Source organism: Hetaerina americana, unplaced genomic scaffold, assembly GCF_022747635.1.
Source record: "Hetaerina americana unplaced genomic scaffold, ioHetAmer1.1.p SCAF_8, whole genome shotgun sequence".
In the NCBI taxonomy this organism is placed as follows: Eukaryota; Metazoa; Arthropoda; class Insecta; order Odonata; family Calopterygidae; genus Hetaerina; species Hetaerina americana.
Window position 1 is genome coordinate 609,216 of NW_027287427.1, and position 15,944 is coordinate 625,159.

The 15,944-nt window shown below is 40.1% G+C and overlaps 1 protein-coding gene across 1 annotated transcript in view; it reads left to right on the top strand.

Annotated features, from left to right (window-relative positions):
* The first annotated feature begins 194 nt into the window (after positions 1-194).
* Positions 195-15,944, top strand: part of Mob2 (MOB kinase activator 2) — a 171,809-nt gene continuing 156,059 nt past the window's right edge. Inside the window, exon 1 of the mRNA XM_071596310.1 lies at positions 195-353. Coding sequence (XP_071452411.1) covers positions 349-353 — 5 coding nt within the window. The 5' untranslated portion in view covers positions 195-348. The remainder of the gene's footprint in view (positions 354-15,944) is intronic.

Below are 15,944 nucleotides of genomic sequence, written 5' to 3' on the forward strand. Positions count from 1 at the left end.
TGTTAAATAATTACCTTTTAATGTTGAGAAAAAAGTTATTAATTGATATCGAATTAAATAAGTTACCGCTCTAAAATAAAGAAAATTTTTTTTGCAATTTCCGATCGTAGAGGACTGCGATTTGCTAGGCGAAGAATCAGCTGATCCTTGTGGGGCTTTTGTCTACAAACATTGCATCATGGGAAAGGCTTGAATCAGTTTTCAGCTGAGGAAGCCATGTTGGGTTTGTTGAGTGGTAAATGAGGAGTGGAGCAATACAATTAATCGTAATTTTGTTGTGAAGTGTCATAGAAATCAGCCAAGCTGGATAGGTTACCTGAATATCTCCGCGACACCGTGGACTGGTTTATGGGGTGAGTCTATCAATAATTCGACGTTAAGATTTGTCGCATTGATGCAGCTTTCGAGTTTTCAGAATAGTCAATAGGAGAGGAACTTTGCGGGAGTTGCATCCCTTGCATTTGATTTGTGATGATATAGTTACTTGGATGATAAAGATATTTAGTCGTTTCCTGTGAAACTTGCGTATCTTACTGTCCGTTATTGTAATTTAAAGGTCAAACGCAAATATTGCTTCCGATCCCTGTGGAATCGTCGAAGTTACTCTGTTTAGGGCAACATTTTTTAAGTTTAAGTGCTTTCATTACACAATGTAAATTGTAATTTGCAGGATGGATTTGCTTAGTCTCTTCTTGGAATGGAGGTTTTGATAAGGTACTTGAGGGAATCCTTGTTCCCCATGACAATTTGTCTGTTCGTCTCCCTGCAGTCGCCAGAGGATTTAATACATATTCATACTTTCCATAATCTTGAGCTTTACTTGTGGAATGTTGCAAGACTTACCAAAATAAAAACTGCAAATTTTATTGCATATTCTACTGTCTTAATTGACGACGTCATTTGTTGCGCATATTGTTACAAATTATAAGTCGTAGGGCATCATTGCTGTCAGGAATATGTAGCGTCAATTAAAATGCCAAAACCGAAAATAAATTAATAGCATTGCTACGAAACCGTTTGTTGGTATGAATTATTCATAAATATTTGATCAAGGTTGCTTTTCTGAAGAAGTAGGTATTTATGAACGTAAGTTGGTTAGTTACGCTTTTCGTATTCCTTTCATAATGTCTTTTAATAATCAAAGGGGTCGTAGTTTCTAAATAGTAGATGCTGTATAATCACAATTTATTGCTTATGAGCTGATATTTCAACAGTAGAACATTTTTCCTGGCGTGTTATGGTGACACGATTGGTTGTTCATTACCGAACTGATGTTGCGATAATGGGTTTTTTTATATTATGTTATTTTATATTATATGTTTTAATCTTCATGCGGGAGTAAAGAGGAATATTTAAATAGCTTGGAAATGTATTGAAGGGTTATATTTATCACAAACATCGTTGTTCAATAATCACAACGCAAATATTAGCTTGCGCATCCCTTGCCACTACTGTTTTCCCTCTACATGGGCGGGAAACATAAAACGCTTGGCAGTGATGTAAAATAAGATTATTCAAAGCAGATGAGCGTAGTATTTTTTGTTTTAAAGGAAGATAATAATTGTTTAAGAAAAGCCGAGTATTCCCTTTAAAAGTTGAAGTGACTTAGTTTCCCGTCATTGGACGAGAAAACTAACCTAACATACCAGATTTGCATGTTATCACAGTTCTCCTTTCGATGGTATGTTTTCCCTGCCTTCGAAAGCCACTGCGTAATTTTATTTTGGGACTTCATGTTGTGAATGGCCGCGAATCATTTTAGAGATTGGTTCATCCCTCCCTTGGACTACTATCTTTATGTGGTGAAAGGGCTTTTGAGCTTCGATGACGCCTAGAGCTGTGCTGGCGGGAGCAATGGTAATGGCTCCTGGTAGGGTCACTCATGCCAGATAGGTCGAAGGTTAGGAGCCAGAAGAAACATAGTCCACGCAGCATCTGCTCCTCAGTGCAGGCAGGCATCTGACCCCAGTGGGGCGGCCATTGAGTGATGGTGTCATATTAAAAACACTATTTATTTAACGACTTCATTGTCCCTTATTCTACCTAATCTCTACATGCTACATGAAAGACAATCACAAACACCAAAAACCTCTTGAGGGAAGCAAAGGGAAACCACCTCACTTATTAATCTCAAGATTTCCACGATCAACAGTAGGTAGATAGATAGATAGATAGTGGTCTTTATTTGGGCGAAATTGAGACCAAATGGTCCCTTCTTCCAGACAGTATGGAGAAAATGAGACCTGGCAACTACAGGACTCTGGGCATGTGTCGTGCGCAGCAGTGGAAGAGGCAAGGCTTCCACCGTTCTCATTTCACTAAATCTTTGGATAGCTAAACCGACAGTAGCAGCGCAGAAGATGCAGAAGAGGACCAAATATGTTGAAACAGGAACTTGGAATGTACTGAGTGTGTTAAGAGCAGGAAAATGAGAGAACGTTAAGCAAGAGATTCAGATGAAGAAATCCGAATAAGTTAAAATAGGAACTTGGAATGTCAGGACAATGTTGAGGACAGGAACATTAGATAATGTGAAGTGAGAGATGGAAATATGAAATGTAGATATTTTAGGTTTCTGCAAGGTTAGATGGGTGCACAGTGGGGATTACTGGCGGGATGGTTTACTGAGTAGTATACAGCCGAGGGGACGAGAGCAAGTGAGGGGTTGCCATAATATTGAATAAAAAGGTAGGAAGAAGCGTAGTCAACATAAAACAAGCAATGGATAGAATATTACAATGTAGTAGAGATAAAAGCTGAGCCAACGAACTTAGTCATTGTTCAGGTATACTTGCCACGGAGGAAACATCGAGGAATAAGTCGATAGGATATACGATCTGTTAGAGGACACAATCACGTATGTTTCTGCAGAGAAACATTTGATAGTGATGGGGGGATTGGAATTCGACGGTAGGTGAAGGAAGAGATGGTGATGAGGTGGGGGACTACGGTTTAGGTACGAGGAATGACTGTGAGGAGAAAGCAGTTGAATTCTGCAGGAGGCAGGGCTTAGTCATCACCAACACTTGGTTTAGATACCACAACAGCACAGGCATACCTGGAAAATGCCAGGTGACACATAAAGATATCAGTTAGATTATATAATGGATTGACACAGATTTAGGAAGAGCTTGATCAATTTGCCCAGTTTCCCAGGAGAGCCTGTGGACTTTGATCACAATTTAGTGCTCATGAAGTGTAGCGTCTGATTCAGAAAGATATGGTAGGGATGGCAGGTTAGGGAATGGAATTTAGAAGCATTAACAGGAATGAAAAGGAGGGAGTATCAGCAGGCTGTAGAGGAAATCATGAGTGAAGGAAAAGAGCTGAATACTATAGAGGAAAAATAGGAAAAGGAAGCCATGTATCACAGATGATATGATTAGAAAGATAGATGAGAGAAGGAAATGGAAGAATGTAAACATAGAGTTATGCAGAAGTACAAAGAGTTAAATAATAATTTGAGACGGGTACAAATAGATCAATAGATGTGTGGTGGGAGTGCAGTGTGGGAATATGGAAAGTTTGCTGAGGATGGTTGAAATTGGTGCGATATACTAGAAGGTTGAAACACTATGGGGAAGTAAGAAAGGAATATCTATGGTAACAGTTAGAGATAAGGCAGGTAAGATAATAGTTGAATCCAAAAAGATCCAAGATAGATGGAAGGAGTATATAGGAGTGTATGGTAGAGAATTAAGACCAAAAAGGTTAGAAATAGATTATGACATAGATGAAGATAGCCTTGTCTGCCAACCCAGAGGTCGCAGGTTCGATTCCTGCCTAGGTGGTTTTTCCTCCACCTAGGGCTTGGGTGTATCCAAGTGTCAAATTTTTATATCAATGTTCAAAGTCCAATGTAAAGGTCAAAGGGCTGTTTTTGGACTAATGTAAAATAAATAAAAGCTTTGGGCCAGGCATACTCGATGATGAGAAAGAAAGGGCATTAAGGGAGATGAAATCAAATAAGGCCATGGGGTTAGGCAATATTCCTGCGGAACTACTTATAGGTTTGGGAAAATGTGGAAGGAAGGCACTTAATGGACTAATTCATAGCATTTATGAGAGATAAATTTGGCCTGAAGACTTGGTCTTATCAGGGTTAGGTCTTATTCAAAAAAAGACTCCCAACACTGCAAAGTCTATATCATCTTAAAATCAAACAATAGTTTGGTTTTGCCTGCAGCTGTAATGGTTTTCAGGATGATCAACAAAAGAATGGAGATCAGAAGAAATGATTACTTAGGGCATCATCAGTTTGGGTTTAGGAAGGGGAGAGGCACGTGTGATGCCATTGCAGTAATGAGATCAATAATAGAGAGGAATGTAGAATACAATCGGGAAGTATTTGCCTGTTTTCTGGATTTATAGAGGGCATTTGATTGAGAGGACTGTAAAAAACTAATTAGTATAGTGAAGAAAATAAGAGTAGATTGGTGGAATAGGAGGCTAATCTGCAATCAGTACGTCTCAGACTGCTCAGGTTCGAGTGGGGATCTGGGAGTCCGGATGGGCAGTGTTGGGAAGTAAGGCAGGGTTGCCCATTATCACCGGTGCTGTTCAACGTATTTGTGGAGGAAATGATCTAAGAGGCATGGAAAGAACTGGAGGTGCGAATGAAAGTGGGTGGTGAATTCGTAAAATCAGTTAGGTTTGCTGATGACCAAGCTTTAGTTTGTCAGTCAGCCAAGGGGCTGCAAGCATTGCTGAATGAATTGGAAATTCAGTGCGATAGATATGGGATAAGAATCAATATTAATAAAACAAAGGTTATGCGATTTTCTAGAAAGAAAAAGGCTAAGCTAAACATTAAAATAGGAGTGCAAAAACTAGAACCATTGGAAGAGTTTACGTATCTCTGAAGTGTTTTGGGACCAAAATCGTCAAGGTAGTAGGGGCATAAGGATAAGAATTGTGTTAGCAAATCAAGCTTTGACAAGGAGGAGGGAATTGATGACAGGAACATTGAGTAAGGATGCTAGGAAAAGGCGTGTTAAAACTTTGTTACGGAGCATAGCTATGTACGATGCGGAAACATTGACATGGGAAGTAGGATGATAGATGTTGATTGGAGGCTTTAGAAATGTTGGCGTGGAGAACGAGAAGTGGACTGAAAGGAATAACTGAGGAAACAACAAATGAGGAAGTGCTGGGTGAGGTGATGGGGGGGGGGGGGGGGGAAGAGGAATTGTTGGGTGAAATCATAAGGAGATAGGAGTTTAGGATAGATAACTGATGTCAACATTTATTGACCATGCATGCACATACACTATTCTTTTAGGGGTTTTTCATGCTTTTCCCCGATAGAGTTTTCAAGTTTTCCAAATATTTCTTTCAAAATATTCCACGATTCAAAATCTCCTGTCTACTCATGAAAATTGTCCCAATCTTTCAGATTCATTAAAATTTTCCTCTCTGATGATGGTTTCTTTCTTTTTGTCGTCGAATTCAAGTCTTATACCTGTTCTCCAATCCGCTCTCTTTATTGTTTGTATCATCTTCTGCCTATATTACCACTATTCCATCATCGCTGGAAACACTTGTCATCATCCGATGTTCTGAGGTGTTCAGCACCTGTTTCCCTCCCCTTCATATACTCTTTCATATCTTGTAAACATTCTAGAAAGGTGAATTACATTTTTCTGTACATATGTTAGTTGGTCTAAACATTTCAACAGCAAGGGATATTGGTAATTATTAGTTTACCAATCTCTGAATCCTGTGCTTGCATAAATCTCACTTTAGCAAGCCTGATTTCACTGCTACTGATTTCTTTTCTTTGAAAACCTGATATATCCAATTAACACATTTTCTTGGAAACATCTGACACTGAATTAGCAAAATCAATTGCCGGAAGCAAAGATCTTGTTATGTTCTTCCCTTACAGTGTCGTTGCTGACCCAGTTACTCAATGGCACTCTCAATGAATGATACTAATTGAGTTATCTGGTAATCATGCTAGTTCTTCATTCTTCAGATGAATTTTAGGATGGAAGATCTCTTTATCCTTGAAATGGATAACTATCCTTTCCTTTGTAATAATTCCTGTGTTGGAGGTTTTCTCCCACTATTCTATGGAATTGCCATGAAGTGATGAATGTACACGAGATGGAATATCGTTACAAACCCTTGCGTTTCTCTCCCTTCCTATTTTTTGCTGTACTGCCAAAGTCATAAAAAATATTCCATCATCTTGTTTATAGAAAGTACTCCCGTAACTATTTTTTAATGCCTCATTTCCATGGGAAGGAGTTTTTCTTTTGGAATGCACACTGTGACCTTAAGAAATATGAACAAAGCAGAGATTAAATTGGTGGTTCACATTTAGCTTTTATTTTCTGAAAATGTTGCATGTTTATGAATGTTTTCAAATTTTTAGAATTCAGGAATTTGTTTGTTCTTGCTTTATAAGGTAATAGCTGATTATCTGGACAATCAAAAATTAGTTCAGCTGCGTAGTGTAATGGCAGATTAACTAAGTGATTTGGCATTTGTAATTGATTATTAAAATCTCCCTGAATCAAGGCACTTTATAATTAGGCATGGAATGTATTGAAAGTGTTGGCGCTCTCATTATGGATTATCATATCGAATGGCAGAAAGTTTGTCTTTAAATTTGATGTTTTTACTTAATTTGCCACTCTTTCTCTTGCACGTATCACATTTGCCAAATGTTTCAATCTCAGGAGAATACCATTGGCATGTAAGAAATTGACCTTTTGGCAACTAGAAGATTACCTATGGAGTGACCCCCGAACGGCGCCACAATCCTGTACATGCTGCACTCCTGAAATTCAGAGCCCTGTCATCTAATGAATAAAAAGTTCTCCCGTGCAACCAGTCGGTAGCCACCATCATAAACCTCTAAGCTACAGTCCTTCAATTATTCAATCCTTAAAAACAACCCAAGAATGATCTATCCACTGCAAAATACACAACCCTGTAAAGACTGATTATAACCCAGGCATTGGAAAATGTTCAGCGGAAAAAGACTTCACTGCGTAGTGAACATCACTGACCGTAGTGAGCCTCGCCTCAATTTCATCTCGATTCTGAACTCTGCCAAAAATTCTTCAATTCAATAATGGAATGGCTTCACTGTCCACTTGCCTCCTGCTTCCTGAAAATTACTTCCAGGACAGCAAAAATTTAGATAATTGCTACGAAGTTCCCATTCCGCCCTCTTCCACATTCATTGGAAGTAGAAATAGAACATTTTGTTGCCATGTATTTGATTTCCTTCTGAGGAATGTCATCTGCATGCACGTGATATCCTGCTGTGCAGAGCACGAGTGTGTTGCAGGGGATGGCTGCAGACGAGGACTGCAAAATTCACATGGCATATTCCTGAAGTTTGTAACTGTGAGACTGTATTTATAACAATAGAGATAGGTCTTATCTAATTGCTGTTATGTATTTCATTACCCTATTTTCAAGTGCTGCCCCATGCCTACAAGGTGGGCTGTCAGTGTTGGTGATAACAAAATAAAATTTAGACACAGTGATGAGAACAAAAGTGTAGATTTTGTAAAGATATTTGACTAGCAATGATAGACATATATAGATAGAATTTGAAGTAGATTAGGATAGCTTAGTTGCAGCCATACTTGATTGCAAGAGAGAATGATAATTGAGGGGCGGAGTGCAGGAGAGCAGAGTGGGGCCAATGATTACTTAGCGGAAGATCAGTTTGGGTTTAGGAAGGGGAGAGGCAAGCGTGATGCCATTGCAGTAATGAGATCGGTAATCGAGAGGAGCATAGAACACTATCAGGAGGACATATTTGCCTGTGAATTTGGTTGCATTCATGAATTAATTGCAGAAAATGGGAGTAAATTGGAGGGATATGAGACTTGTCTGAAAGCTGTACATGTCTCAGGCTACTCAGGTACGTGTGGTATGATTTTGTACGGTTTGGAAACATGGTCACTGATGCAGAATGATAGGGGTAGTTTGGAGGCTTTTGAAATGTGGATGCGGAGAAGGATGGAGAAGGTGATATGGACAGAGAGGAAAACAACTGAGGAAGTGCTAGGCATGGTTGGGGGAGGAGAGGGGATTGTTTGGGTAAATCATAAGGAGGCAGGGGAAATGGATGCAGAGCATATTGATTGTCAATGGAATATTGAAGAGAGAATATTAGGGAAGCAAGGAAAAGGCAGGAATAGGATAGGGATGTTGGACGTAATGAAAGCGGAAGTATACAGAGATGAAGTTACTGTAGTGCTAGGTGTCTTGTTGTGTCTTGTTAGGAGAGGTTTAGCGACTTTGTTTTTTGAGTCTTTGTTGGTAATTATTCTGACTCTGGATTGTTTGAGGGTGAAATACGTAAAATATTAAATTCCCACATGTGTATGTCAATTTGTATGTTCATTAAATCTCTTGTCACAAATTGATGATGATGTCATTAATGTATTTTAAATTACTCCACGAAATCATTTTTTCCACTTTGCATCAGAGATTAAATCTTTAATTTAGCTCAGGTCTCTTCACTATTAACCTCTTTATAAGGATGTTTTATTAATATCTGTTCCTTATGCTTTGTGTACCTTTGAGTAGTAGGTGTTACTGCAAACTTTTTTTTATGAATTGTCCTGTTTTCCTATTTTGGGTCAGCAGATTTTTGTCCCTGGGTCATTGCCGTCTGGACCCTTTCAGCAAATATAAGTTGGAGCCATTTTTTCTCCCTCCAAGAATCCATTTGATTCCAACGAAAAATTTGATTGACGGTTAGTGAGAGTTGGTCATGAAATTGCACAGGCGGAATGAACAGATAATTTAATGGTGTGTCATTAGTTCTTTTTTTGGGGTGAAGTAACTTGCTGGTAATGTGCTCTTCTAATCTTGAAATTTTGCTGTTAATAGGTTTTAAAAATCAGTGTGCATTATTGGTAATTATTCCAAAAATACATATTTGTTTGTCATGGTGGTGTCAATTGCATGATTTCCGCTTATATAGTTTGAAGCAATATCATACTTGCCGTTTCTCGGACCCCGCATCGTCTCAATTAGGCAATCCATTTGGTTCCTCCTTTCCCTCCGCAGTTCTCTGGATGCTCCCTTCCTTGCTAACTCTTGCGTGAACTTCCTGGCCCTTCTCACTCTATTTATCCGTGCTCATTTGATCTTCGGAATTCGCCTCAATATGCCAGGTTTTGAAGTCTTCTTCGTTGTCCATGCCTGCCTGCTCCACACATACCCATATCAACAGATTCAGGCGAGATGTTGTGGAAGTTCGTCGTCACGAGAAAAAACAAATTCGCACTCTTCCACGGGTTTATTGGTAACGTACCACGCATTTCGGTTCGTCGAACCATCTTCAAGGTACAATCGCACCCGAAAATGGTTCTGTGAACCATAACGCGTTGTGTGTTACCAATAAACCCGTGGAAGAGTTCGAATATTTTTTCCCGTAATATTCAAATCGGTTTGGGGTACCAGTGAGCGGATGTTAATGTTGGGGTAATTTTTTTAACATTTTCCGGGTCAATAGGCAAAACCAGGTACCCCATTTTGTTTACTTGCCTTCAAGATGTCCCGTGTTCATTGCGAAGAAAATTTCAAAATTCGGTACAACGAACTATTATATCTATAGAGGGCTTTTTTGGCGTTGCATGTGACTACGAGAGATATTGAAAACGCAAACGGTGATGGGCTTCTGAATGCGTATCGCTTCAACATTTTGAGTGAATAATTAACTAAAATGTCAATGCAAAATATAAGGAATTTTGTATTGGCTATGGAGTTACATTTATTTTTCTGATAATTGTATGCAAACTTGGGAGATCCGTGGCGGTATTGATGGATTGAAACGGAGAGGAAGAACGGCATTAACTTTTAAAGAGTGGAATGAATGAACTTCATAGATGAATTATTTATTAAGGTATTGATTTTGATGTGCCCTACGACCGCCGTCGTTTCTTCCTGGAGGCCGGGGACGACTCCAGCAGCCGCCGCCGTTCTCCCCGCGCCGCCCCCCCTCCCACCACCTTCTGCACATTTCCCCGACCTGTGTCCTCCACACGTGCGTCCCCAATAAAATGCTACTCGTCCTACCCATTCCTTATCGACCTCGTATGCCACTATATTCGCTAAACATTTATGCCTATCAAAGGTAAGCCTTATGAGTATTATCCTCCACCCACCGCGACAATTACCTCCTTTTTGCACTACATTATTTATTTCTCCATTTCTTCGTCTTCCTGCTGTCTACAAAGGGTCTCCTTTCATTTGTTCTACCCCACGGACGCCTCGCTCACCCTTCTGTTACGACCGCTCTTTCAACATTTCCCACGTCCACTTTCTTTGCCCTCTTCGGATTGCCCTCAGTCCCTCCCTCCAGCCCCCATTTAAAAGCCCCGCACTTGTCTTCTTCTCCAACTTACCATTTTCTCCGTTCTCCGCCTCACCTCACATACCTCCAACCCGCACCCATCCTCGCATTGCCTCAAAGACCCGGTCCCCTAATCCATGAAGCACCGCGCTCCCTATTCAAATTGGAACACTGAGTTAGTGCACCTGCCATCCATTCACTTCTTATTGTAAATGCTTCTCTTGCCAACTCAATGCTGCCAATAGTATTATGCTAATTTACATCTAAAATATTCCCAAATGCAAGAACTGCTGCGCGTGTTTTATTTTATTGCCGGACACTTCTATGTTTCACCTTTAGAATCTCATTACTTCCGGTGTGCTATAAAATACTTAAAAATACCTTTCCGCTCAACTTGAGGTCGATCGCGATTTCAACGCTTGCATGTCTTTATCAAGACTGTGGTTGTGGGAAGGGTGGTTGTGGGTAGGAGGAATGGATCGGAAGGAGAGCGGTGACTAAGGCCAAGTAGGGTTAGGATTGGAACAGAACCCAACGGGGGGCGGGGGAGTAGAAGAGGGGTTCGGGAGACGGGGGGTGGGGGTCGTGTGGGATATTACAGGTTCAATGGGGGAGGGGTGGGGGGTGCAAGGAGGGGCAATAGACGCGATTGGTAAAAAAAACCAGGTATCTGTCGTGAAGGACGGTTGCTTCAGGTGTTTTTAGTTTGCATTAAATTGTCATAGGTGTGATCTCACTGTGGTGTGTCCTGTCTAGGTGAGTAGTTATCCGAAGAGTGCCCCTTCTTGGTGCTCCCCCCTCAAATTATTATTCCTCCCCGGTTTCCTTACGGGTACAGTCCTTGAACGTTTTAAGGCTTAAACACTACGTTGGTTCATACCTACGTATATCTACGAAATACCCCGCAAGTCGCTGCCCGTGCGTGCTAGCCTCGTAGACTAGGCTACCCGGAAAATAGAATGCAACCACTTGCAAAACCAGTCAAAACATGCGAACGAACCCTCACTCAGACATTCATGTAAAACTTATTTTAAATGATACACATGCAAATATGCACAAGCAACTAATCTACGTACTCAAGCTCATGAACCTACGAATGTAGCAGATAACCTTACGTAGGGTATAATTTCGTTTCCGCATGGAACAAAATTCACTTTGATTTCTTGCTATTATGATTCCTGATTGTCTGGGGAAAGAACGAGTATTCGTATCTATCTGTACTGGAGTGTATCTCCCTTACCTTATCTTTGTTGTCTGATCTACCTAAGTAGTGTGGGGCCATAATCATTCCCTTTGTGTCATAGTTAAACTCGTTTGTTCTGAGCATTTTTTGTTTATTTATATACCCTGCAAGCCACCGCCGGGGTGTGTGGCAGCGGGTGAATACACATCAGAGTAATTTTACCCGCACAAGACCCTACCGCGATCGAACAATGTTCTTCTGATCCCCTATCGTTCGTGGAAAAATGACATCTTAAATCAATCTGTTCTAAACTTAATCTCTCTAATTGTATTGACATGATCTTGTCTACCGTAGTACGATGGGGAGAACAACATTACTGCGAAAGACACATCCTCCCACGTATTGCAAGAGATTTAATTTTTAATTTAGCCTTCCCTCAATGAAGTGATTCCCAGCCCAGCTGCTCTAACATTTTGGATACGCTACTAATTTTATCATAGCAACGTTTTACAAATCTAGCTCCTCTACGCTGCACGCGATCCAATGCGGTAATTAATCCAACTACGTGAGGATCCCATATACTTGCAGTATATTCTAAATGAGACCTAACCAACGACAGATAAGATTTCTCTTTGACCTTTTCATCCCATTTACCCAGTACTCTTCTAATAAATCCGAATTTTTTGTTAATCTCTCCATATATTCCCCGTATTTGTTTCACCCAGGAGGGGTCGTGAGTGAGGTATTTAAGGGCCTAGGTATTTAGTTGAGTCTACACATTCCATTTCGGTGTTCCCAATGCATTAGGCGTTCGGGGGGGAATTGCTCTTTTTCCAAAAATGTATGGCTACGCACATTTTAAGTTAAATTCTAATTGCCAAGTGCTCACCATCGTTGTATAGCATTAAGATCATCTGACAAAGATGCTGTGTCCTCGGGATCACGGATATCACGGTAAACCACTGCACCATCGGCAAGTAAACGTAGCTTGCTGGTAACTACGGAGTCAATTTCGTTAGCGTAAAGTAGGAATAAAAGAGGCCCGAAGACACTTCCCTGGAGAATACCTGAAGCGACCTCTACTGCATTTGAGCTAACTCCATCTAGTACTACTCTTTGTACCTGACCATTCAAGGAGTCTTTAATCCAACCCCGGATATTTCCATCTATGCCATATGCTTCTAGCTTTGCGAGTTGTTTACTATGAGGCTCTTTTTCGAAGGTTTTCTTAAAATCTTGAAAACTCGCGTCCACTGGAACATTGCTCTCTCCTAAAATGAGAATATCATGAATGAGATAAAATGAGAACAAAAAGCGAAAGTTTTGTCTCGCAGGATATCCACTTTTTCGGAAACCATGCTGATTTTTCATTAATAACCTCTAACTATCGAGATGTCTCACGATCGGAGTAGCAACTATATGTTCGAGTCCGGAGGATTTATTTGGCTTAAAATTGTTAGCAAAAGTCCTGTTCCATATAATGAGATTCCAATTTTGGGCATCGGTTGACCGGAATGATTTTCTCAAGCTATCAGTGGCATTTCTGAGAGATATTAGTGGTGACGCTTTGAAAGAGGGAATTTGATAAGTTAGTCTTTTCCAAACTGCTGGTTACTCCGCCTTTATCATTTTTGAGTCAATTTACTGTTGACTTATTACCCTGGATATCATTTAATCATTAGTGATCTTCAATTGTTCCCGGCGCAACCTTGTGGGAATTCATCTTAATCAAATGAAGAATACAGTGTATCTTTCCACTGTCCTTTATTCACGTACAACTAGTTTCAACGCTCAAGCGTCATCATCAGGTACAAATTAAACAAGTCGCAGTCCATTTATATACCATTCATGAGGGAGAGGAGGGGTGGGTGAGAGAGGGGAGAGAAGGAGGGGAAAGAAAGTGGGGTTGCGATCAGCGTTGATGGGGAGGGGGGAGAGTGGTGTTAAGCGACAGGAAAGGTGATTGTTTGGTTTACAGTGGGGTGGGGGGTTTGTCGGGTCTATCTGTGAAGGAAAGGGGTACTTCCAGGATTGGGGAGATGTATTCAAACAATAAATAGCAACCAAATGACCCGTTTTTTAAATTCTTCCTGATTTCGAGCTCTTCCCACTTGTCCATCCTCATTCCTTTTTCCATCTGGTGTTAGAGTACCGGATTGAAATCACTCCCATGATTTTCTTCCCATAGATCCTTGGCGAAGTGTGATTGCTTGAGGTCACAGTTCCTGAAACAGCGTTTGTGTTCCTCCGTGTTTAATGATCTCCCCGTGTGACATATATATATATATATATATATATATATATATATTATATATATATATATATACATATATATACACACACACACATATTGCAGTATATATATATATATATATATACATACATATATATATATATACACACACATTTTGCAGTATATATATATAGTTATATATATATATATATATATATATATATATATATATATATATATATATATATATATATCACTACAGTCCACACAAGTTAACTTATAAACGCCACTTTTATTTTGTGTACATATTTTGCCTTCTGTAGTACTCAAGAATGATTTTAAGTTATTCGAATTGTAAAAATCTATTCGAAATATTTCCCTAGGAAAAAGGTTGGCTAACTTCTGTGAAATTAAACCATAATATGGGAGTTTGCACCATTTGTAACCTATTTCCTCCACATTAATTGGTTTGAACAAAAGATTGTATGCTTTGAAGGAACATTTTCTTTGCAGTATTTTGTCAATTAAATTTTCTTTGTAGCCATTTTTCATTGCTAAACCTTTAATCGTTTTGAGTTCTTTAACAAAATTAATTTTGGAAAGAGGAATGGCCAACAGTCTGTTTAGAAGGAAATGAAAAGTGGAAAGCTTATGCGATATGTGATGGCGGGAGTTGGAGGGGATGATGTGGTCTGTGGTGGTACTTTTCCGAAAAATTGCAAATTCAAAGTCCCGTCCCTTTCTCGACACAGTGGTATCTAAAAAATGTAATTGATTATTTTGTTCTTTCTCACAAGTGAACTTGATACTTTCGCATTGGGAATTTAGGTTGTTCATAAACTTTTCTAACGATCTATCGGTGCCTGTCCATATAGCAAAGATATCGTCTACATATCGAAACCAACAGTGAATATTCTTGGTTCAAATTGAGGGGCTGCTGAATATTTTACTTTCAAAAGCCGCGCAAGTTGCCTGAGACCCAATGAGCCGTCTGTGTTTGGCGGACCGTCGAGCTGTGCGTACATATGGTGCCAATTATGTTAGTTTCTGTTTTCCTTGTTTTCACAGTTTGTCGAAAAGGGAAATTGGCGAAATCACGGGGCAACGAATCAACAACAAGTTTTTTGGTGAAGTGCGGTAAAAGTTGTCAAGAAATTACTGAAATGTTGACAGCTGATTACGATGATATATCTCTATTAAGAAAAAATCCGTTTTCAAGTCGATTAAGGGGATCGAGATGGTGCGGGGGCTAACGTACTGGCTTCCCACCCTGAGGGCGCGGGTTCAAATCCCGGCGGTGTTGAATATTTTTCAGAGGTATCTCGATCCCTAACTTGAGGTGCTTTGTGGAGGGCACTTTGAGTGAGTACGTCGTCCGTCGGATGGGACGTTAAGCCGCGGACCCCTTGGCGCCTTTCGTAAAGAGTAGGCTAATGCCGACGCCGGGTTTCTCTCCACCCTTCATCCTTTCCTGTCCTTCCCCTATGGCGCAAATGACCTTAGCTGTCGGTCGCCTCCCCTCAAAACTACTACTACTCAAGTCGATTAAATCAAACCAAAAAAATCAAGAAAAATCCGATCGAAAATCAAAGTCATGCTCCTTGTTTTCTTTGATGTTGAAGGTGTTGTTCATCATGAATTTCTTCCTGAAGGACAAACAGTAAATTCTCAGTAAAACAGACTCAAACAGTAGACAGTTCTACCTTACAGTTCTCAAGCATTTGAGAGATCGCGTGCGTCGTGTGCGACCACATTTGACTCAAGGCGATGGATGGATGGATCCTTCCTTCACCATGACAATGCACCTGCACATTCAGCATTGATTGTTCGCCAGTTTCTGCTAAACATTCAACCACCATCCTTTATCATCCTCCTTATTCTTATAGATCTCGCCCCCTGTGACGTTTTCCTGTTTCCTAAATGCGTGGAGATGTGATGTGGAGACATCATTGAGAAGATGTGAACGCAATATAGCAGGAAACAACGAGAATACTAAAAAGCCTAACTACCGAGGACTTCCAAGGGTGCTTTAAACAGTGGAAAAGAAGAAGATGGAATAAGTGCATCGCAACGAATGGAAAGTACTTTAATGGGGACAAAATCGATGTAGACTAAATATCGCAATAAAGTTCATCAGTTCTCGTATTTATTGTACAGGCATCTTATTGTCGCTTTTGTCTATATGGTTGAGCCGC